Source organism: Physella acuta, unplaced genomic scaffold (genome assembly GCF_028476545.2).
Source record: "Physella acuta isolate Inbredline_101_S28 unplaced genomic scaffold, ASM2847654v3 ptg001414l, whole genome shotgun sequence".
Lineage (NCBI taxonomy): Eukaryota > Metazoa > Mollusca > Gastropoda > Physidae > Physella > Physella acuta.
This window is the reverse complement of record NW_026732929.1, coordinates 266,920-292,820: the sequence shown is the minus strand read 5'-3', so window position 1 is coordinate 292,820 and position 25,901 is coordinate 266,920. Positions and strand designations below refer to the sequence as shown.

The window sequence follows — 25,901 nt, the reverse complement described above, 5'->3', positions numbered from 1 at the left end:
TTCCTACATGCCATCCCCCCCCCCCCCCCACCCCCATCCTACTACCAATACGCGTTAAATGAGAACGATCTAGACAATATAGTATGCTAAAATATTTTTGTTTTACGACCATAACATCGGGTAGATAACGTTTATTGCTTTAGCCGGAGGGGGGGGGGGGGGGCGGGTTGGGGGTGATTTCAAATTAGAACAACAATGTTTGGGTTAAAATAAATCTGAAGCGTTCAAGTCGTTAGGTTGGTGGAGTGTTGTTTCCCTTGAATTACTGGGGCGTGTTTGGCTGAATCATTAGCGGTAGAAACAAAAATGGAAAGGCGTGTTGTGTAGTGTGTTGTAAAAATGTATTTTACTCTTATTTAAGTGCAATTTTTGGTTGTAAATGACGTCCCCACACTCCCTATGGGATGGGGAGGTGCAGCAGGAAGGAAATTTATGGTAATGAGGGGAGGGGGGGGGATGAATTGTAATATATCGTAATATTTTGTAGTCTAAGAAATATGTTATTTTATTAAGAGTGCGGGTATGAACACAGGTTATTTTAAAGGTCAGGTTTTTTTTGTGACGATGTGTGTGATGATAGAGGGATAGTGGGGGCGTGGATAGGGGGGATAGGATGAAATTAGCTATCGTTGCGTGACTTATGGTTAAACTTCAAGTGAGTGGTCATTTGCAGGTAAAAACAAAAATAATTTTGTGTAAAGCAAAAATAAAGGTGTAAAGTAAAAAAATATAATGCTTTGTGTATAGCAAAAACAACTTTAAATTTATTAAAAATGAATTCGTAAAGCAAATCAACTGTATAAAGCAAAAATGTAAAAGTATATGAAAATCAAAATAGCTCTGCGTAAAGCTAAAAGAATTGTGTCTATAAAAAGATTATTTGTACTGCCTGCGTGATGCTTTAAAATAACTCACCATATTTTACAAAAGTAAGAAAAACACGCCATTTATTAAAAGCCTTTAATTTTATTTTTTAAAAGTAACATCACAGTACCCCAGGCTTTCACTACGATTGGAGAAATTTAAAAAAACCCAACCCAAACGTAAACTAACCAATTTTAGATTGATCTAGATGTATTCTTACACGATTTTCTGACCCAATTTCACACGCGTTATGTATGTCAACAATGTCCAAACTCTCGTGGGAACACGTGTGACATTGGATCAGTTGAGCACAAATGTGTGGGGAAAATTCCTTCCTGGTTTTGAGATTTGATTCCCATGCAAGCTACTTCCGCCACTTTGTACACTTCATAATGAAATTGGTCTACAGCTAACATACTGATGTCAAACAATTGTAAACTAGGTCTAAGTTTTCTAATTAATGTTTACCCTAGCAACCAATCAATTATCTACATTTATATCATCCCTTTCCTTTAAAGTATGGCTGCTTTTCTCTTATTCATTTAAAGAATTTCAGTCCCACTATTGAAACCTGTATACACTGTATAGAAAATATAGACACACTATCAAATAAGAACACACTGTGTATTGATGACACACTACTAAATAATGACACACTGATCACTTTACACACTCAGAGATAGACACACGCTCACGAGGTAGTATACATATGAACGTAACTCACTCTAATCAGCTTTAAAAACTATTTTTTTCCTAATTTACTACCGCATACATAACCCAATACTAAACACGCCAAAAAAAAAATAATTAAAAATCCAGTATGGCAAGTCTGCCGTGTTCTCCTCATGACAAAATGATCTGGCCAGTTATCCTCCGTGTGTGGCTCTCTGTGTGTCGACAACGCCGTAGTGTACCCGTCGAGTGGAGGAGCCGGGGAGGGGCCGCTACGCCAGAGAGTAGAGCAGTGCCTTCATCTCTTTTGTGAGGTGTAGGCCCACAAGTTTGCGGCGAAGGTTCTCGAAGTCTGCGAACTCAAGAGCCGTTCGGTTCTTCTCCCAAACGGTGAAGGTGTCTTCTTCGCTGGAACCAATGTGTTGGTTAGGTGATTGTCAGGGTGGTGTGGTGTTGTGTGGTGCGGTGTGGTGTGGTGTGGTATGGTGTAGTTTGGTACGGTGTGGTGTGGTGTGTTGTGGCGTGGTGTGGTGCGGTGTGGTGTGGTGTGGTACGGTGTGGTACGGTGTGGTACGGTGTGGTGTGGTGTGGTGTGTTGTGGCGTGGTGTGGTGCGGTGTGGTGTGGTGTGGTACGGTGTGGTACGGTGTGGTGTGGTGTGGTGTGGTGTGGTGTGTTGTGGCGTGGTGTGGTGTGGTGTGGTATGGTGTGGTACGGTGTGGTGTGGTGTGGTACGGTGTGGTACGGTGTGGTGTGGTGTGGTGTGTTGTGGCGTGGTGTGGTGCGGTGTGGTGTGGTGTGGTACGGTGTGGTACGGTGTGGTGTGGTGTGGTGTGGTGTGGTGTGTTGTGGCGTGGTGTGGTGCGGTGTGGTGTGGTGTGGTACGGTGTGGTACGGTGTGGTGTGGTGTGGTGTGTTGTAGCGTGGTGTGGTGTGGTGTGGTATGGTGTAGTTTGGTACGGTGTGGTGTGGTGTGGTATGGTGTAGTTTGGTACGGTGTGGTGTGGTGCGGTGCGGTTTGTTGTGGTGTGGTGTGGTACGGTGTGGTGCGGTGTGGTGTGGCGTGGTGTGGTGCGGTGTGGCGTGGTGTGGTACGGTGTGGTACGGTGTGGTACGGTGTGGTGTGGTGCGGTGTGGTGTAGTGTGGTACGGTGTGGTGTGGTGTAGTGTGGTGCGGTGTGGTGTAGTTTGGTGTGGTGTGGTTTGGTATGGCGTGTTGTGGTGTGGTGCTGTGTGGTGTGGTGCGGTGTGGGGAGGTGTGGTGAGTTGAGGTGCGGTGTAGTGCGGTGTGGTGTGGTTTGGTTTGGTGTGGTGTGGTACCGTGTGGTGTGATGTGGCGTGGTGTGGCGCGGTTTGTTGTGGTGTGGTACGGTGTAGTGTGGTGTGGTGTGGTGCGGTGTGGCGTGGTACGGTGTGGTTTGGTGCGGTGTGGTTTGGTGTGGCGTGTTGTGTTGTGGTGTGGTGCAGTTTAGCTTCGCGTGGTGTGATGTGGTGTAGTGGCAGTCTGTCCAGTATCCAGACTTAATACAGTGGTCAATGTTAATACAGAAAACATCTACTTATATCCAGTGCTAATCCTGGGGTCGACGTTAATCCAGTCAATTAATGTTTACTCAAATGAACTTTTTTCCGACTTCCGTGATGTCAGTTTGATTGGCAGCTAATTTGAGGCAAGTGTGTGAACCTGGGATGTATGATGTACAGCTGGCATGCGACATCTACCCACACATATCCCCACACATATCCCCACACATATCCCCACACATATCCCCACACATATCTCCACACATATCCCCACACATATGTCCACACATATCCCCACACCTATCCCCACACATATCCCCACACATATCCCCACACATCCCCACACCTACCCCCACACATATCCCCACACATCTCCCCACACATATCCCCACACATATCCCTACACATATCCCCACACATACCCCACACCTACCCCCACACATATCCCCACACATCTCCCCACACATATCCCCACACATCTCCCCACAAACATCCCCACACATATCCCCACACCTATCCCCACACATATCCCCACACATACCCCACACACATCCCTAAACATATCCCCACACATAACCACACACATATCCCCACAAACATCCCCACACATATCCCCACACATATCCCCACACATACCCCACACACATCCCAACACATATCCCCACACACATCCCCACACATATCCCCACACATATCCCCACACATACCCCAGACCTATCACCACACCATCTCACACATCTAGCACTACACAAACAAACACACGTATCAATATACCTACTCCCTCACATATTCCCACACCTCCCACAAATACCCCACAACTACTCCCCCACATACACACACATACTCTTCCCTCCCACAAACAATTTACACACTGCTATCTCACGATTCAATAAACTGTAGTTAGCATCACACTATGTTGGAGCTGATGCTGTGCCTAGTGATCTTTTGTGTCAGATCAGAGCTCAAAAGAGTCGCCAGATAGGCCGTCCAAAATAGTCACTCAACAGTCCAAATAGGCCGTCCAAAAGGGTCACTCACCAGTCCAGATAGGCCGTCCAAAATAGCCACTCACCAGTCCAGATAGGCCGTCCAAAAGGGTCACTCAACAGTCCAAATAGGCCGTCCAAAATAGTCACTCAACAGTCCAAACAGGCCGTCCAAAATAGTCACTCAACAGTCCAAATAGGCCGTCCAAAAGGGTCACTTACCAGTCCAGATAGGCCGTCCAAAATAGTCACTCAACAGTCCAAATAGGCCGTCCAAAATAGTCACTCACCAGTCCAAATAGGCCGTCCAAAAGAGTCACTCACCAAATAGGCCGTCCAAAATAGTCACTCAACAGTCCAAATAGGCCGTCCAAAAGGGTCACTCACCAGTCCAGATAGGCCGTCCAAAAGAGTCACTCACCAAATAGGCCGTCCAAAATAGTCACTCACCAAATAGGCCGTCCAAAATAGTCACACACCAGTCCAGATAGGCCGTCCAAAAGAGTCACTCACCAGTCCAGATATGCCGTCCAAAATAGTCACTCACTAACTAGGCCGTCCAAAAGAGTCACTCACCAGTCCACATATGCCGTCCAAAATAGTCACTCACTAACTAGGCCGTCCAAAAGAGTCACTCACCAGTCCAGATAGGCCGTCCAAAAAAGACGGTCGGCAAAAGCACACAACCCAATAAACACATTTTCGTCCACCTTGGTTTCCTCGTTAATGAAGAGACAGATGACGAGAGTGTCGAAATTCTGGACACTTAGGTAGGACCCGAACAGGACATTTAGCGCAGGAAAGAGGTTCTGTGGAGATAGGACATTATGTGGTGTCTATGACCCAAACAGGACATTTAGTGCTGGAGAGATAGGACATTTTAACCGTACGACCCGAACAGGACAAATTATTTTCATTGTAGGGCCCGAACAGGACATTTAGTGCCGGATAGAGGTTCTATGGAGATAGGACATTTTATCTGCAGGGTCCAAATAGGACATTTAGTACCTACATATCTGGTGAACAGGGGACATTATTTAGGACTCGAAGAGGAAGTTAGTAAAGGTTGGATATATATACATAAATATATATATATATATATATATATATATATATATATATATATATATATATATATAAATACATATATAAATACATATATATATATATAACTTTTTAAGGCCCTTATTAAGTTCAAGTTTTCATTTCCAAACTTAGGGTAGATGCAGTAGAGCTCATCTGTATTTGTCACCTGTGAACAGAAACTGCTCAGCACGATGCCCAGCCTCATCTACTTTACCATGCGTGAATCAGGTGCCCATCAGACCTGGGTAAAACATCCTACACACTCGGGATCCGAACTTGGGATCTTCAGTTAAGGAGTCATGAGCTCTACTACCCCACCACGCCGTCTCAATATAGGTTAGCTTAAGGTGCCAACGGCAGGCAGAAGACCTTGACCCCGGTCTGTGGTTACCTTGAACTCTACGAGATCAGTCAGTTTGTTCTTATACTTTTTGAACAGCTCAGAGTATCTTCTCCGCTGGTCCCTGGATAGTCGCGTCTGAGTAGACAGGAATTGCAGAGGAGTCATTTCTGAAATTAGGGTCAGAGTCACGACAAGTTACCGCACGACTCCATGATAAATCTAACTTGAAAAACTACAATGGTTCTATCAACAATCGTTGAACATACATCTTTGTCAACACAATGTACACCCATCTCGCTTCCACTAGAAACCTGATTCGAAAAACTCAAATGGTCATATTAAATAACTAGGTCAGCGATTGTTTAATACAAATACAAATAAATTTACACGCAGATGTCTTTCTCTTTGCTCACGTGCAGTAACTAACACCACGCCCCCCCCCTTACCCTGACCACCCCACAGTGGTGTAGCCAGGATCGTCTCAAGGGGGGGTTCCAATTTTTACCCGGGGACAAACTTCCGATTTGCACCCCCCCCTCTCAAACTTTCGATTTGCACCCGTCCCTCCTCAAACTTTCGGTTATGACCCCCCCTCACCCCCCCCCCCACCCTGCCTACGCCACTGCCACCCCAAAACCAAAAGGTATCCCTACCTTCCAAAAGTTTTTTGTTGAACGGTAGCTCATACCGGAAGGAGCGACAGGCCGTCTCTAGTCTAGAGATGACCCAGGGGGGCAGGGCGTCGCCTTTAAGTCCCAGCTGTGGATGTGTAGGTGTAGTGTACAGGTGGGGTGTACAGGTGGTGTGTACAGGTGTACAGGTGTGGTGTACAGGTGTGGTGTGGGCGTGGTGTACAGGTGTGTTGTACAGGTGTACAGGTGTGGTGTACAGGTGTGTTGTACAGTCGTGGAATACAGGTGTGGTGTACAGGTGTGTTGTACAGGAGTGATGTACAGGTGTACAGGTGTTGTGTGGGCGTGGTGTACAGGTGTGGTGTACAGGCATGGTGTACAGGTGTGGTGTACAGGTGTGGTGTACAGATGTGGTATACAGGTGTGGGTGACATGTGTGGTATACAGGAGTGATGTACAGGTGGGGTGTACAGGTGTGGTGTGCAGGTGTGATGTACATGTGTGGTGAACAGGTATGATGTACAGGTGGGTGTACAGGTGTGGTGTACAGGCATGGTGTATAGGTGTGGTGTATAGGTGTGTTGTACAGGTGTGGTGTACAGGTGTGGTGTACAGATGTGGTATACAGGTGTGGGTTACATGTGTGGTATACAGGAGTGATGTACAGGTGGGGTGTACAGGTGTGGTGTACAGGTGTGATGTACATGTGTGGTGAACAGGTATGATGTACAGGTGGGTGTACAGGTGTGGTGTACAGGCATGGTGTATAGGTGTGGTGTATAGGTGTGTTGTACAGGTGTGGTTTACAGGTCTGGTGTACAGGTGTGGTGTACAGGTGTGGTGTACAGGTGTGGTGTACAGGTGTGTTGTGCAGGTGTGTTGTACAGACGTGGTGTACAGGTGTACAGGTGTGGTGTACAAGTGATGTGTGGGTGTGGTGTACAGGTGTGGTGTAAAGGCATGGTGTACAACTGTGATGTACACTTGTGGCGTACAATACCGTACCTCATAAAACTGTATCTTGCCGTAGCTGCTTTTGTTGATGACCTCGTTGAACTTGTGGTAGGAGGTCTCCTTTGTCCCTACCGGTGCCTCATCCGTCTGTTTCTTGATGCGGGGGAGGAACACGTTCTTGGTGGTCCTGTCAGGGAGGGTTAAGGCTGCTCTTAAAGGTGATGACTTGACAGAATCTTACTGAGGTTTTCTTGTTTTATTTACCCCCTTTAGGCTTTTAGCTCCAGCTACTTACGACTGCACCACTAGCTTCCTCCAGCTACCACCAACTACCAACAGCTACCAACAGCTATAACCAATTACAACCAGCTACCACCAGCTACCACCATATACGACCAGCTACGTACAACTGCACCAACAGCTTTCACCAGCTACCACCGGCTATCACCGGCTACTACCAGCAACTTACAGCTGCACCACCAGCTACCACCAGCTACCACCAGCTTCTAACAGCTCCTTACGACTGCACAACAGCAACAACCAGCTACTACCAGCTACCATCAACTACCACCAGCTAGCACCACCAACTTACAACTGCACCACCAAATACCACCAACTACCACCAACTACCACCAACTACCTCCAGCTACCACCAACTACCACCAACTACCAACAGCTACCACCAGCTACCACCAGCTACCAACAGCTACTACCAGCTACCACCACCAACTTACGACTGCACCACTAGCTACCACCAGCTACCACCAGCTACCACCAACTACCACCAACTACCACCAGCTACCACCAACCACCACCAACTACCACCAGCTACCACCAGCTACAACCAAGTACCACCACCAACTTACGACTACACCACCAGCTACCACCAACTACCACCAGCTACCAACAGCTAACAACAACCACCACCAGCTACCACCAGCTACCACCAGCTACCACCAGCTACACCAGCTACCACCAGCCACCACCAACCACCACCAGCTACCACCAACTACCATCAACCACCACCAGCTACCACCAACTACAACCAACTACCACCACCAACTTACAACTGCACAACCAACTACCACCAACTACAACCAATTACCACCAGCTACCACCAGCTACCACCAACCACCACCAGCTACCACCAACCACCACCAACTACCACCACCAACTTACGACTGCACCACCGAGCCCCTGTGCTGTTGCTTGCCGTCCTTCTCCCAGGGCAGGATGCGGAGGGGCCTGTTGAGGTTGTTGAGGATGTAGTCGCTCTGTAGCAGGCTGTAGGCAACCAGGCACTTGTCGGGTAATTGCCGGTCTCTCTTGGACCCGTACAGGAGGGCTGGAACACACCATGGCGTGTCAGTGACATGGTGTGTCAGTGACATATGTCAGTGACATGGTGTGACAATTACATGTTGTGTCAATGACATGATGTGTCAGTGATTTGTTTTTTCAGTGTTAGTGACATGGTGTGTCAGGGACATGGTGTGTCAGTACATATCAATGACATGGTGTGTCCGTGATTTGTTTTGTCAGTGACATGTGTCATTGACATGGTGTGTTACTGACATGGTGTGTCAGTGACATGGTGTCTCAGTGACATGGTGTGTCAGTGTCATGGTGTGTCAATGACATGGTGTGTCAGTGATTTGTTTTGTCAGTGACATGATGTGTCTGTGATTTATTTTGTCAGTTTCATGCTGTGTCAGTGATATGGTGTGTCAAGATGGGCAATGAGAGGCAAACCTTGTATGTGTGGCGGCAAGTCACTTGTTTTAGGCACCAGACTCGCCCTCTCGGCTGCCGCGTTGTCTGTGTCTGACGTCACAACTATGGGCTCCATCTTCAGGTGGATTTTACAACATCCGATACACCTGGGATGTATTAAGTGGGGGTGGGGTGGGGGGAGTTTAAGGGCGTAAATCAGATGGTTTGATTTTAAAATATAATTTACCTAAGATATATTTCGGGAATGGGCTTAGTCTATGGGCTTTTTTTCTGTGGCTTAAGTTGGGCACGTCAAACACGTGACAAATATGGGGCTTAGATCAGGGCTTACATGTTAGGGTTAGATCAGAGGCTATGTTTAGGTCTTTTATCATAGGCTTAATTCATGGGCTTAGTTTAAGGTCTTATATCGTGAGTTTATTTCACTGACTTAAATCATCAGCATAGTTCACGGGCTTCGTTCATGGGCTTAGTTCATGGGCTCAGTTTAGTAGGTCTTGTTTCATGAGTTTATGTCAGAACCTTAGAGGATGGGCTTAGTTTTGGGGTTTAGATCACGGGGCTTAGGTTAGGGGCTTACATCATGGAATCAATGCGGAGTTTTAGCAGCTTAGATTAGTATTTCAAGTCGGCTTAACAAAATCTTAGATCTAAGGTTTAGTTCGTCTAAGTACTAGATCTAGGTTAATTTAAAAACACTGTTTTAACAAAAGCACGATAAATTCTCGTACTGACTTCACAATGTTAAGAACTTAGAACAAAAGTTACCAGAAACAGTTCTCGCAATGATTTTATGTCCGCAAAGGATCATCTAATTCTGGTAACGTCATAATCACCCAAGTTTCTTTCGGTGCGATTTAACATTTCCTCGTCCCCATAAAGTGAAATATGTCTATTGGCGCACCATGGTGCTACGCGGTGCGCGGCGCAATGAATAGTCATTCTTCAGTTGGTACTGGGTGTAGCTTTTTTTTCTTTTTCACTAACATCTAAAAAATTACATCTAAAATTCCGAAACGATTATATAATTTTAAAAAAGTTTTTCAAAACATTATTTATTTTAAAAAAGACAAAACTGTACAAGTGTTGCGTCGTGTCGTGCAGATCAGTGCCAAAAGCTGCGCACTAAAACAACTGCGCACATTTGAACCTGCTTTCAACCGGAAGTGGGTCGCAACAAATGGAGACCATCCAGACAGCCCCAGGCGCTGTTTATAAGGTAAAATTTTCTACCTGCGTCAAATGACGCGCATCTTCTCCGTCCTCATCTTTTGATGGCTTTAAGTTTAATGTAAAGTCTAACGATTTATTAAGCTATTAAATTTTAATAGCTTAAGTTATACGAACCGAATGCGAAGGTCTTTTATTTTATATGGTCTACTTTCGCTTTCGATATAACTAACCAAGTTCTTCTTTATACATTATTCTGTATTCATTACATTACATTTATAATATTTAGACTTTTTAGATATTTAGCGAAGTTTATTTTTTATTTTATATACAAATGTGTGAAAATAGTATTAAAACTAATATGCCTCACTGTAAAGTAGGCCTACCTCTTCAGGCCAGAATATCCTTAGGGCAGACGAAGTAGAGTACATCTGTTTCTCTGAGCTATGCCTGTGTGATGAGTCGTGTACATCATCTTGACTTTATCAGACAAGAGCCAAGTACGGTTTAGAGCTGGGTTGGCTCGGGGTTGTCCTCCACTCCAAACTTGGATCCGAACTCGAGACTTCAGATTTAAGGCTTAAATGTATCATCGAAAACACTATATTTATCCAAATAGCTTGACTTATATCACGTTATGGACGAACTTAGCCAATTATTTTATCAGATTTCGTAGTTACTGCCGTATTTAACTTGCTGTTAAATGCAAACTCATTCTTGTACTCTTTGTGTGTCAACACTCATATGTATATATATATATATATATATATATATATATATATATATATATATATATATATATATATATATATAATATATATATATATATATATATATATATATATATATATATATGTAGAAAAAAACGCCTTGAAATTACTGAGCGTTATCTATCTATAATTCCACTACCCAACAAAAGAAAATTTCTCTCCCCGTTTCCTCAGATCAACCATGAACAGCAAACATTTCCGGAACCACCAGCCTGCGGTGCCAGCAAAACACCACATGAAGTTGCCGAAAATTTCCAAACTGCCCGGGCAAATCACCAGCCATCAGACGTCATCGAGCGGCTGGGCGGGGCAGGCAGACGACACGAGGAGTAAGACCAGCGAGGATGGGGACGATGATGTCGTCGATGTCACCAAGAACAAGAGCATCTTGAAGCATACAGAATACCATGGGCCGGTTTATAAGCCAGGGGCCAGGGTCGTGGGGAATGGAAGAGGAGGGAGGAAAGTTCCAAGTGAGTTGTGTTCTCTTGCTTGTTGTTGTTTTTTGTGAGTTATGTCCCCTATTTTTTTTTGCTTTGTATTTACTAGTGTATGCAGTCAAGATATTCAACTAGTTAATATTTAGTAAAAATCAACTCTACGTTGAGTTATATAAGCTTAGTAAGAATACGTTTAGTGTCTATTTTTACAACTGTTTTCTTGGTTAAAAAAATAAAAAGTAGTGAAGTATAGTCATTTTTTCTAGTTACTTAAAAAAGTTGTGTTGTTATTTTAATAGATGTGGGATATTAATAATGAATAAACCACTGTTTCTGGGACGGAGTGGTCTAGCGGTAGAGAGCTGGACTCCGTAAGTCTCGAGTTCGAATCCGGGTTCAAGTCAGTAGACCGTCCCTGATTCCACCAAACTCTGATGGGGTACATAACCCACGTTAGGGAAAGTAAAGGCGGCTGGGCATAGTGCTGACCACATTATCTCTTTACATGCCGAGGTAACAGAAACAAGTGAATATACCAGGGAAATTGTTTTAATTTATAATTCTTATAATTTTTTTTTTACTTACGTGTCGTGGATAGTTCGTGTTTACTAACTTTATATGTAAGTTGTTAGCCTAACATGACAGTCCCGAGTTCAGTTGACGGACCCCCGGGCAGAAACCGTCAACAACATGACCTACGATAAAATACCATCCCTGAAATAAATTATATAAAACCTAAATTAAAATAAACTTTTTTCGTTTCACTGTATATATTCCATATTTTTTTTATTTAAGCGTAAAAAAAACAATATTTAATTAAAAAAAAAAAAGCTTATAGTAGAGTTTAAATCCTAAAAAAAAAATTCACAATATTTCGGGCTATAGCCCATTTATGGGATTAGGATTAGGGTTAATGTCTGAGATAAGGTTGGAGATTAAGTTAGGGATAGAAAAACAGCGTGGGGGTAGCGAAATGTTTGTGAAACATGTAGCTGAGACAGTAACAGTTCCATCAAGTTATAGAAGTTTTGTGAAAGACATTGGTACGTTACTCTAGGGAAGGGCGTGGTCAGGGAGAAGAGTGTATGACTGGTGTTCCAAAATTCTTAAGTTCGGACTCACGAGCTGATGAGGTTAGGAAATTGGGGACTGCAACCCATCTAGGAGAGGCAACTCCAAAATCAAAACAATTCCTGCTTTGTATTGTGTTTTTGGGATGGAAAAAAGCTATGAAAGTAAATCCAGGAAGAAAAGCAGGCTGAAGTTTTAGGCCAAACGGCGCCAGAGTTTCTTTCAGGCATCTCTTCCGCCCCCTCCCTCCCCGGAACGACCTGGAATTTATATAGAAAACATATACTTTTTCCAGTGTCCGCCCCCCCCCCCATCCGGAAAATGTTGACCGCCCCCCCCCCCCCCCAAATATCAAGTGCCCCCCCCCCCCCCCCGGAGAAAAAAGTCTGGAAGAAACACTGAACGGTGCATAATATGTTATCACTAAATACGTAGTTATGTTAGTTAAGAGCCAAGAAGAAGAAGAAGAAGAAGGTTGATGTCGCTTGTTGAGTTTCTTTTCGCATGATGGCGGGGTGATTGCAAATATCAAACTATGTGTGGGGCCGGCGTGGTCGAGTCGGCAAAAGCTCGATCCCTTCCAACACTTAAAATTAAGAACGAAGAAGAAGAAGAAGAAAATATGTGTCTCAGAGGGCTATATTTTTTTTTCTATAGATGAGGAATCTGAATTTGACAGGAGGATAACCATGGTAGTCGATCAAAAAATGGTTCTGAAAAAGAAGGTAAAAACACAGTTCGATACGTTGGGTGAAACAAGTAAAATATTAGAATCGATTCCTAGAGGTGAGTTGTGTCGATACCATGTTTGTGTACAGACATCGCATGGCCCAATCAATATTTAATCACCACACAAACAGATAATTATTCATTATTTAAACATAACTCAATCTATATTTAATCAATACCAAATCATCATATCAATAATAGGTCTAGTTTAACTTTAATTTACAATGATCATTATTTGACATTAGTCATCGCCCAACCAATCAGCGCTTAGATAATTCTGTCTCAGCTGGCTCGGCTATATACGCTCAAACTCACGGCGCGTCTAACATGTGTTGCCTTGTTGGTGACCTACGTATCGGTCAAGGCCATATTTGTTGGTGACCTACGTATGTCAAGGCCATATTTGTTGGTGACCTACGTATGTCAAGGCCATATTTGTTGATGACCTACGTATGTCAAGGTCAGATTTGTTGGTGACCTACGTATGTCAAGGCCATATTTGTTGGTGACCTACGTATGTCATGGCCATATTTGTTGATGACCTACGTATGTCAAGGTCAGATTTGTTGGTGACCTACGTATGTCAAGGCCATATTTGTTGGTGACCTACGTATGTCAAGGCCATATGTGTTGTTGACCTACGTATTGGTCAAGGCCAGATCTGTTAGTGACCTACGTATGTCAAGGCCAGACTTGTTGCTGACCTTCGTGTCACATCCAGATTATCTGATAACCTATGCGATAATCTTTAAGTGACCTTTAAAAAAAAATTCCGTAAAATTTACTTTAATAACTCACGTAAAACCCTACCTACATTATAATGTCATATCATGCTTGACTGCTCTCTGTAGGTGAAACGGTGCTGTGTAGCAAGATAGAGATTGACCAGGTATGTATATCAGACCAGTTCTTTCATTAAGCAGACTGTTGTTTCAATGGTCCTTTGTGAGAAAACCTTGCTATTCTCCTGTCTCAGTATTGTTGTCTTCGTTCAGATGTCTTTATCTACCTGTCTGAACTGATATTGATGTCTTAGTTCTGTCTTTATCTACCTGTCTTAACTGATATTGATGTCTTATTTCAGAATGTCTTTATCTACCTGTCTTAACTGATATTGATGTCTTAGTTCAGATGTCTTTATCTACCTGTCTTAACTGATATTGATGTCTTATTTCAGATGTCTTTATCTACCTGTCTTAACTAATATTGATGTCTTAGTTCAGATGTCTTTATCTACCTGTCTTAACTGATATTGATGTCTTATTTCAGATGTTTTTATCTATGTCTTAACTTATACTGATGTCTTAGTTCAGATGTCTTTATCTACCTGTATGAACTAAAATTGATGTCTTAGTTCAGATGTTTTTATCTATATCTTAACTTATACTGATGTCTTAGTTCAGATGTCTTTATCTACCTGTATGAACTAAAATTGATGTCTTAGTTCAGATGTCTTTATCTACCTGTCTTAACTAATATTGATGTCTTAGTTCAGATGTGTTTATCTATCTGTCTTAATTTATATCGATGTCTTAGTTCAGATGTCTTTATCTACCTGTCTGAACTGCTATTGATGTCTTAGTGATGTTGTCTTGTCTAACTGTCTCAACTGATACTGATGTCTTAGTGCTGATGTCTTTATCTACCTGTCTTAACTTATATTGATGTCTTAGTGCTGATGTCTTGTCTAACTGTCTCAACTGATACTGATGTCTTAGTGCTGATGTCTTGTCTAACTGTCTCAACTGATACTGATGTCTTAGTGCTGATGTCTTGTCTAACTGTCTCAACTGATACTGATGTCTTAGTGCTGATGTCTTGTCTAACTGTCTCAACTGATACTGATGTCTTAGTGCTGATGTCTTGTCTAACTGTCTGTAGCTGGACCTGGAACATCGTCTGTTGATAAGGGAGGTAGAGCAGATGAGGAAGTACAACGAGATCCGGTTCGAAGCTTTGTTGGAGAAGAGGGTCGCGTATCTCAACTCGATCAAATTGTGAGTTCAGCTGTGGTTTTACAAGGTGTGGTTTACAAGCATTGGTTTTATAAGGTGTGGTTTTATAAGGTGTGGTTTTATAAGGTGTGGTTTTACAAGGTGTGGTTTTACAGGGTGTGGTTTTACAAGCTGTGGTTTTACATGGTGTGGTTTTATAAGGTGTGGTTTTACAAGGTGTGGTTTTATAAGGTGTTGTTTTATAAGGTGTGGTTTACAAGGTGTGGTTTTACAAGGTGTGGTTTTTAAAAGGTGTGGTTTTACAAGGTGTGGTTATACGAGGTGTGGTTTTACAAGTTGTTGTTTTACTACTTGTGTTTTCTGGTCTTTTAGGCTATGCGGATTTGTGGTTTGTTTGGATTTGTGGTGTATTGACATGTTGCTGGGTGGACTTGTGGTTTGTGGATGTATGGGCTGTATGGATTTGTGATTTGTGGATGTGTGGTTTTGTGGCTGTGTGGGTATGCAGGACTCGAACTTGTGACTTTCAGCTTATCACCTCCTCGACTAACACTCGCCTACTCCCAATGACGTCACAAGATGAAAGAACGTGTATGCGGTCCGTACATTGTCACACCATTCAGGATGGGGGGGGGGGGGGGTAAAACAAAGACGAGAAATCTTATTTTACCGTCAAAACAATGATTTACCCTGATAAGACAACAAAATTGTAGGATGGGAGGGGAGACACCTAATCCAAAATGTAAACCTATTACTGTTGGAGTGGGGGTGATAGCGTCATTTACAGCACATGGTGACGCGAGTCCTATTGACGCCACTGCCTACGCCTCTGACAAAAAACTCTCTACGCCACTGCCTTCTCCTAATTACGTCATTCTATTTCAGGTTCAATAATTTCATCACGGACATGGAGAAGAGGCACTCGAAGGCCCAGGATCAAATCCAGAAACTGCAAGCAGAGCGGAAGGAAATGACGCACTTAAAACCGAAGCTGTTATATGAGATTTGTGTGTTGAAAGAAGTAAGGCCCTGACTCACCGTTTTTACATTTTTATTCATGTAGTGCAGGGGTCTCCAAACTACGGCCCACGGGCCGGATGCGGCCCGTGAAGTCCTCTCGTCCGGCCCGCGGAGATCTTTTTCTCCAAGGAAAAATCGTTTGTCGGTGATTGCTGAGGAACTTTGCCCAGAAAAATCAAAGACATGCGTGGAAGAAACTGGCCCCCGAACTAAAATTTGATAGTTAATGCGGCCCTCGGACTGAAAAGTTTGGAGACCCCTGAATTGTAGTGTGTCAGAAAATATTTTATACCGTCCCCTAATTTGGGGGTCAGAAAATATTTTATACGTTCCCCTAATTTGGGGGGCAGTAAATATTTTATACGTTCGCCTAATTTGGGGGTCAGTAAATATTTATAACTTCGTGTTAGAGTTAGGGTGCCGGTTCAATTCTTCCTCTTCTTAATACCGTTAATGCCCAAGACGCATGGGGCAGATGAAGTAGAATTCATCTGATTCATAGACCTCGACATATGAAGGGATAGTGTCGTCATCACTATGTCCAGCCAGCTTTGTTTTCCTAATGTAAGTTAGGTACCCGTCAGAGCTGGGTGGACTCAGGGACGTTGAACTGATTTGAACCCAGATTTGAACGGGAGATTCTCGGGTTAGTAGTCTAGCTCTCTACCGCTAGGCCACGCCACCGTTTCAATTAGGTGGACGAAATTTCATGTATCAAATCCTATACGTACGTTATGTTCCACTTTTAAACGGTTTTCGGTAACCGGAAGTGTTTTTTTATCACGTAAATCTCTTGAAATCATTAGGTTTATATCGTATCCTCTTTTGACTTTTTCGCTACAGTTTGTTTCTGGAAAAACTAGTTGTTTGTTACAAGCTTTTATTACACTCACTTCCTCGTCCGTCTGTCTAGATCGAAACGCCCGTGAAATTCCAGGCACTTCTAACTGACAGATACGGTTCGTAGTTGGTACATGGGTCAACACATTAAGACAATGCATCGTGACATTCAATTTGACTCAATTTGTCGCCTAATTAATTTTTTATGAATTAATTACAATTTGTTTACCTACGTGCGTCCTAGGCCCATTTTCACTGGCAGCGTTATCGCTGCCCCCGCTGTGTTGTATATGAATATACGAGGCATTTTAGGGGAGATCACTCTCGCTCTATTAGAGTGGTTTTCAGCCGATCCTACACTGTTCTCGGCGACGCTGTCGTTGAGCTGAACATCGATGGTGTCGTTATAGAATTAGCCTATAGTTTTTTTCTCATTTGATACTGTCGTTGGGGGCTTTAATTTTAGTTACAACCGAAATCTTAATAAAAACAGTTTGAAAAAAAACTTTTTTCTCTTAAGTAGTGTGATTCTCAAAATGTTTTTTAATCTAATTTTTCGTAGCATTAAATGGCGTTGTGATTTTGGGGGTTGGGTGGGAGGGAAAAATAGCGTTTTATTTAGACATGTCTAACATTACAAGAGGTAGTTCTCTACAAAAAAATGTTATATAGAGTCACATACAGCAAAAGGTGGGTCGAAAATGTTTGTAGTATATGTGCGTAATACCAACCATGTTTCAACATCTTTCTGTTGGTGTTCCCTGCCTGCGTCAGTAAGAGTCAGCAGGTTGTCAGGTTTTAATTTAACCATCTCTCTTTTAATTTAACCATCTTTCTTTTAATTTAACCATCTCTCTTTTAATTTAACCATCTCTCTTTTAATTTAACCATCTCTCTTTTAATTTAACCATCTCTCTTTTAATTTAACCATCTCTCTTTTAATTTAACCATCTTTCTTTTAATTTAACCATCTCTCTTTTAATTTAACCATCTTTCTTTTAATTTAACCATCTCTCTGTTGCCTGTTTTCCCCCAGCTAGAAGCCAGCATGTTGCCAGGTTTTAATTTAACCATCTCTCTTTTAATTTAACCATCTCTCTTTTAATTTAACCCTCTCTCTTTTAATCTAACCATCTCTCTTTTAATTTAACCATCTCTCTTTTAATTTAACCATCTTTCTTTTAATTTAACCATCTCTCTGTTGCCTGTTTTCCCCCAGCTAGAAGCCAGCATGTTGCCAGGTTTTAATTTAACCATCTCTCTTTTAATTTAACCATCTCTCTTTTAATTTAACCCTCTCTCTTTTAATCTAACCATCTCTCTTTTAATTTAACCATCTCTCTTTTAATTTAACCATCTCTCTTTTAATTTAACCATCTCTCTGTTGCCTGTTTTCCCCCCAGCGAGAGGCCAGCAAGAGTCGGCAGGTTACCCAGTGTATTCCTATCGGCAAGTTTTTTGATGCGGTCATCGCGTCCTTCGGCTCGTGCTTCAGATCGTCCGTGCATGTACTCACCCGACACGCCGCTCTCAAGTCCAACGTTGAGTGAGTACGTCCCCTCCTCTGTTCAGTGTTTCTTCCAGACTTTTTTCTCTGGGGGGCATTTGATATTTTCGGGGGGGGGGGGGTCAACATTTTCCGGGGGGGGGGGGGGGGGCGGACACTAGTAAAAGTATATGTTTACTATATAAATTCCATCTCGTTCGGGGGCGGGAGCGGTAGACTTTCTTTGGGGGGAAGGGGCGGGCCCACAATCGTTCCTAGCGACGGGTTTTCGTATAACGAGGTATCTCGGGGTGTTCGTTAAAAGGAGACTTCGTCAAGTGGAGACTTCTTAAAGTGGTCGTCAAGGGTGAAGTTACAGATGTGTTCGTAAAACGGGACCCCGTAATAACACATTTGTAATTTGGTATTGGGAGTTCGTAACTCGAAACAGCAAAATAATTCAGTGACTGTAAAACTAGACTTCTCGATCTAATGATAAAAAAGTGGTGGTGGGGGGGGGGGGGGATTAACGAGGTATTCGTAAAACATAACTTCGTGTAGATTTACAATATACTATGTTTCTCACCCCAAAAGTCCATAGACATGATTAGCCTTTTTAACTCTATCGCGAAGCGTGGAGCATTTTAGCAATAATATAAATGTGCAGCTGTTTAAACCAAGTGACGGAACCCGCTTTCAAATTAAAACTAACAAGAACAACATCTGTTGTTATATAGCTTCCACCTCCAACATCTTTTAACCTCAGGGGTAGTTGTACTATAAAAATTACCTTTTTGTTTCCAAATAAAGACTCGTTGCCCAAATATTTACAATGATTCTTGTGACGTTATAGCCCTAATATTTTATAACTCGTTAGTGTCAGTTCGTAACTCGAGGCAGGATACTATTTCAGTTTTCTTTTAATATATATTGCAACATTTACTGACTTATAGTTTACTTCTTCCTTATTCATCTCACAACACATCACAAGGCCGTCCGTAACTCGGTCTATAGCGTTCGTAACTCGAAGCAAACTTTTGTATTTCATTTTATTTTTAAATTTAATTTATAGTATAATTAGACTGATCTATTATTATCATAATTATATTTTTTATTTTTCCTGACTTCCCTCCCTCCCTCTTTTCATATCTCCCCCACACTAAACTCCCTCACCCTACCTCTCCCCCACACTAAACTCCCTCACCCTACCTCTCCCCCCACACTAAACTCCCTCACCCTACCTCTCCCCCACACTAAACTCCCTCACCCAACCTATCCCCCACACTAAACCCCATCACCCTACCTCTCCCCCACACTAAACTCCCCCACAAAGATCACAGATCATGCGCTATGATAGTGTACTGGGTGACCTAGAACAGGCCCACGCCCATCTTGACCAACTGTTTCTGGACTCGATAGAAACTTTCAGGCAGATGACCAACAAGTTGGCGGAGCTCAAGAGGGTAAGGAACTCAAACTTTAGGCGCCCCTATACCTAACCAACGTCAGGCGCCCTATACCTAACCAACGTCAGGCGCCCCTATACCTAACCAACGTCAGGCGCCACTATACCTAACCAACGTCAGGCGCCCTATACCTAACCAACGTCAGGCGCCCTATACCTAACCAACGTCAGGCGCCCCTATACCTAACCAACGTCAGGCGCCACTATACCTAACCAACGTCAGGCGCCCTATACCTAACCAACATCAGGCGCCCCTATACCTAACCAACGTCAGGCGCCCTATAGCTAACCAACGTCAGGCGCCCCTTGTCTAACAGCATCCACACCTATGTTATACAATTTACAAGTTCCATTAATGTATCTGCAGTCGATATATATTTACACACACACACACACACACACACACATATATATATATATATATATATATATATATATATATATATATATATATATATAAAATATATCACCAGTATTTTTCCTGTCATAAGTATTGACATGAACCCATTCTGACCAGACGATCCATGTATCCCCCGACTAGACTAACGTCTTGCGTTGTCTCCCCACACTAGACTAACCTGTCTTACCGTCTCCCCACACTAGACTAACCTGTCTTACCGTCTCCCCACACTAGACTAACCTGTCTTACCGTCTCCCCACACTAGACTAACCTGTCTTACCGTCTCCCCACACTAGACTAACCTGTCTTACCGTCTCCCCACACTAGACTAACCTGTCTTACCGTCTCCCCACACTAGACTAACCTGTCTTACCGTCTCCCCACACTAGACTAACCTGTCTTACCGTCTCCCCACACTAGACTAACCTGTCTTACCGTCTCCCCACAGGACCTACGTAACGTGCAGGTAGAGAACACCCAGCTCGCCATCACGTACGAGTCTCTGATCGTGCGAGAGGCAGAGGAGGAGAAGGAAAGGCTGGGAGTGTACTCCGCCATACACAACATGGCACATACCTTGTCTGTAAGTCGGTGCTGATTGGTTGGTTCAAACTCACGTGGTGGGTATAAGCGCACAACCATTGGTCGGTTTAAACTTCATCTTTCTATGTGGTCTAACCCCCAAATGGACAAACCCTCCATGGTCAAACCCGTATGGTCAAACTCATGTGCTCAAACACCCTATGGTCAAACCCCCTATGGTCTAACCCTTAAGGTCGAATCCCCTAAGGTCAAACCCCTTATGGTTACTCGTATGGTTAAATCGCCTATGATCAAATCGTCTATGATCTAATCGTCTATGATCAAACCCCCTATCTTCCAACCCCTATGGTCAAACCTCTATGGTCGAACCCCCATCGTCAAACCCCTTATGGTCAAACCGCCCTTTTTTGAAGTCTGTGACACTCTATTTATTGCGGGTGAAAAAACACAGTTGTCCAAATGGGGTGGGTGGGTACACACTGTTGCGCATGTCTGGAGCGCGAGGGAGGAGGGTTAGAGTGTCGGCGTGCGTGCGTGGTGTCCTGCATATATATATATATATATATATATATATATATATATATATATATATATATATATATATATATATATACATGCATATATATATATATATATATATATATATATATATATATATATATATATATATATATACATACATATATATATATATATATATATATATATATATATATATATATATATATATATATATATATATATATATATATATATATATATGTATATATAAATGTATATATATATATATATATATATATATATATATATATATATGCATGTATATATATATATATATATATATATATATATATATATATATATATGCATGTATATATATATATATATATATATATATATATATATATATATATATATATATATATATATATATATATATATATATATATATATATATATATATATATATATATATATATATATATATATATATATATATATATATATATATATATATATATATAATAGCCGTCGATACCCGTTGCACGTGAATTACAGGCTTATTTATTTTTAATTTGAAACGTGTTTGAGAAAAATATTTTATAAAATAGTTATTGGTCAAAACGCAATGTGCTTTACTACACGTTGAACAATGCTAGTGACCATGCAGAGAAATAACTAAATAGCTAAAAGTCCGACACATTTAAAATAACATAGTCTACCAATACCTATTAGAAATATTAAAACCAAATTATAGGCTATATATTATTAGTCAACGGAACATCATATTAAATCCACACACTGATTTAGAGACTTAAATGATTCCGCTAAAAACCCGGCTATTCAATGGTTATTTTGTTGTTTTTTTAAGTAATTTGTATTAGCTTGACCGAGAAAATTGTATATATTTCATAGCGTAGGTCTTAATACTTAGATTTATAGAATCTAGATCTAAATCAAATTTGAATGAAATAGCCGACTCCGATTTTTTATATTCTAAAATCGGAAGATGACGCCATTAGTGTTGTGTTGTTTCCATAGTGTAAATATGTGGTATTTGACTTCATTGTTTAATGCGTACTTGTCACAACTATAAACACTTTTCTGGTTGTATAATTAAAATTGTGTTTCAACATTCGAATATGCCTTTATTTATTTATGTTTGTTCTCTAAATCAAATTTAGGTTATACATTTAAAACATCTACCATATTATTTTCAACATAAACCCGTATCAAGTTCTCCATATATCGCTGAAAATTCTGATGGGATACCCTGCGAAAATATTTTGTGGACAGAGAAAGAGAAATGCGCACATGGGCTTTTATATATTAGGATAGAGAGAGAGATGGGGAAAACTGTCTAGTAATACGTGCAATTTAGACATATGAGAGAGGTTAGGGAAAAAACTACCACAGAATATATATATATATATATATATATATATATATATATATATATATATATATATGTCCTGCAGGAGTTCCGGGATTATGCCGGGTTTAGATTACAGAAGCACAAGACGGCCGCGGCCAAGCTGAAGGAGATAGGGGAGATAATCCTCTTCTACGACTGTCTGCTGGCCGAGCTCAAGCTGGAGATAGAGACACGTCCTCGCGTGCCCAGGAAGAAGGCTCCCAAGAACGTCCAACCCACCGTCAAGCTCAGCGGTGAAACGGTTACAACGGTCGTGTCGGATCCAGGTAACAGCCGTGTTGTTGTGTTACATTCGTGTGGTGGTTGTGTTTGAATGTCAAGTTGTGTTAAGTTGTGCCAAGTTGTGTCAAGTTGTGTCAAGTTGTGTCAAGTTGTGTCCAGTTGTGTCAAGTTGAGTCCAGTTGTGTCAAGTAGTGTCAAGTTGTGTCAAGTTGTGTCCAGTTGTGTCAAGTTGTGTCAAGTTGTGTCAAGTTGTGTCAAGTTGAGTCCAGTTGTGTCAAGTAGTGTCAAGTTGTGTCAAGTTGTGTCCAGTTGTGTCAAGTTGTGTCAAGTTGTGTCAAGTTGTGTCAAGTTGTGTCAAGGTGTGTCAAGGTGTGTCCAGTTGTGTCAAGTTGTGTCTAGTTGTGTCACGTTTTCTCAAGTTGTCTCAAGTTGTGTCCAGTTGTGTCCAGTTGTGTCATTTAATTGTCTCAAGTTGTGTCAAGTTGTGTCCAGTTGTGTTAAGTTGTCTCAATTTGTGTCAAGTTATGTTAAGTTGTGTCCAGTTGTGTCCGGTTGTGTCGTTTAATTGTGTCAAGTTGCGTCAAATTGTGTCAAGTTTTGTTAAGTTGATTTATCTTTTGCTCACACTGACCCTATGCGATTCTATTAACATCTAGCATCTTGACATTTGTTTCCATCTAACAGTTTTGAAGAATATCGAACTTCTGCAAAACCGAGCAGAAGATTGATGCCGCGGTCACGTGTGGATGAAAACAGACATGATTGGATGAAAATGGATACAGATGCGATTATTGGATGAAAATGGATTGAGACTGGATGAAAATGCAGAGATTGGATGAAAATGGACAGAGATACGGTTTTTGGATGAAAATGATGGATAACAAACAGTTTGATGTGTCAGGCAACTAGAGGCCTCAACAAATTGCTGGATAGAATCGATTCCAACATTTATCGATTACAATGAAGGTTTCAAAAGATATTCTAGAACCTACACAGCGACCATCCCATGTATCACAAGCCCTAGGTTTACATGGATATGTTCATTATAGCACCACATTAAGGCTCATGTTCTATACAAGCTACATCGTTACTGATTACATCTAACTCTTACATCGCATACATATATCTCTAGACAACAAATTGTTACATCTCAAAATAACACATAACTGTACCTAAGTTTTTTTTAAAATTACTTACACTAATTACATCAGTAATGTTAACATGATATTTTGCTTACATCAGCTTTATCTACCTCTTGGTATATCTGTATCAAAGTTTATCTTAGATATTAATGTTACTCATTTTGTTGACATCACTTTTCTTTCGATATAACTACATTATGAGCTGTAATATGTCTACTGCTTACAATTACATGTTTATATAATTTAGCACAAATTTCAACACTGCTAAACTTGCATGTTACATCTTCGGTGATTACATTTGCTGCATTACATATACTGTTACTTTAGAAGTTCTAGACAACCTATGGTCTTGTGGTTTCAAGGAGTCTCAATTTCTTCATTAGCATCCTAACTCTACAACGTAAATCTTATGTTGGTGACTTCTAAACCATCTATGGTTTCATTGGGTCTCAACTCATCGCTAAGCATCAACCCCTACAACTTCCTGATTATGTTGGTGTATTCTGACCCACAAATCTTCCGTCCAACTTAGTCTTGACACCGTAGGAATTCCTGCGGTGTAACTGACAAAACGTACATAACAAAAAAACAATCTTGCTTCGTCTGGTTTTGAACCTGTTCCCTGGCTGTTTTGACCAATACGAGGCGAGTTCAAAAGTTCAACCTCCTGCTTCGATGTGAGTACATCTGCCCTAATCAAAACACGTGATCGCTACGACATCACCAGTTTGACACGAACGACAAATAAACGATAATATTTCACGTCATCAGCATGAAGAAAAACACCGCAATGACCAAACACACAACTCACAAAACTCAATGCTAGAACATGAATTACACGACATCGGCAGTAGCGGGTTTTGATCTCAAATATTGTCAAGTATTCCAACAGATCTTAATTTGAAAAACAAGACCTAACACACACGTATGAAGCTGAGAGAAAGCCTGGCCAATGTTGTATTTGATAACAAACTTCAATTTGGGAAACATTTTGAAAATAAAAAAAATAAATATGTATCGTGTAGAAAGTTTCTTGCGTGTGTTTTGTATTGCGTTTCCCAGAAAAAATGTGCAAATAGAAAACTCCGCAAACGGAAAAATGCGCCAACATAAACTAATTATACTAATACACTTTAAGTTTATCGTATTTCGTAGAGAAGTGTTTTATTAATGCTACACTGTCATTCTTTGTTAATGTCTTTAAGTGCTCATACAATGCTCTTGCGCACTTTTACATGCAGTTTTCCGTTATAGTTTTCCGCTGCGCAATTTTCCGGTCATCTTGTATACGGCTACTTGTTGGTCCTTTTATCTCCGGAGTCTATGCAAGACAATGGATGTTCACTCAGAGGTGAAATCCCCTCGACGCGTACCAGAGCAATTGATGTATTGTCAGTGTATAGAGATCCCTCTCCCAATCCTCACCGATACAGACCAACAAAATACGAAGCATTAGGGCCTACGTTATTAAAGGCTTGGTGGGACTGGAGAGTAGTGTTTTTTTCCAAACTTTTTAATGAAACATTGGGAGGGTGTTTAGAATACTCCAGAAAAACCTCAAGTAACAGTGAAATTACCTACCCCACCCCCACTCACGAGAAGCTGTGCCTCCAGATTTTAAGAGAAGCCAGAAAGAAATATTCTGACTCAAGAAAAGTTTTCTGCCATTAATTTTTATTAAATTTCCTTTGGAGGGCCATTAAGGTGGTTCGGATGCGCAGATTAGAATAATTCTACCGATGGCACACATTGAATTTGTTACATTTTCACCGCAGGTAACAATAACGTCAATAAAGATGATCAAGAGATCTGACTGTTCGTCTGTCCGTCTGTCTGCTTGTCTGTCTGTCTGTCTGTCTGTCTTTCTGTCTTTCTGTCTGTCTCTCTCTCTCTCTGTCTGTCTGTCTGTCTGTCTCTC

At 41.6% G+C, this 25,901-nt stretch overlaps 2 protein-coding genes across 2 annotated transcripts; one reads left to right on the top strand and one right to left on the bottom strand.

The window, feature by feature from the left end:
• Positions 1 to 1,077: 1,077 nt before the first annotated feature.
• Positions 1,078 to 9,673, bottom strand: LOC131927537 (uncharacterized). Its single transcript, XM_059283243.1, has 8 exons — positions 9,563 to 9,673; positions 8,813 to 8,940; positions 8,240 to 8,405; positions 7,112 to 7,247; positions 6,128 to 6,233; positions 5,523 to 5,641; positions 4,685 to 4,854; positions 1,078 to 1,944 (listed from the first exon to the last, which is right to left on the bottom strand). The coding sequence occupies exons 2-8, from the start codon at positions 8,907 to 8,909 to the stop codon at positions 1,809 to 1,811; spliced, it is 930 nt and encodes a 309-aa protein (XP_059139226.1). The 5' UTR covers positions 8,910 to 8,940; positions 9,563 to 9,673; the 3' UTR covers positions 1,078 to 1,808.
• A 262-nt stretch (positions 9,674 to 9,935) lies between these two features.
• LOC131927523 (uncharacterized) lies at positions 9,936 to 24,960 on the top strand. Its single transcript, XM_059283215.1, has 11 exons — positions 9,936 to 10,013; positions 10,909 to 11,207; positions 12,903 to 13,031; positions 13,826 to 13,863; positions 14,856 to 14,971; positions 15,815 to 15,950; positions 18,193 to 18,335; positions 19,609 to 19,738; positions 20,589 to 20,723; positions 22,663 to 22,885; positions 23,526 to 24,960. Exons 2-11 carry the CDS (start codon positions 10,916 to 10,918, stop codon positions 23,567 to 23,569), a joined length of 1,386 nt encoding a protein of 461 aa, XP_059139198.1. The 5' UTR covers positions 9,936 to 10,013; positions 10,909 to 10,915; the 3' UTR covers positions 23,570 to 24,960.
• The last annotated feature ends 941 nt before the right edge of the window (positions 24,961 to 25,901 follow it).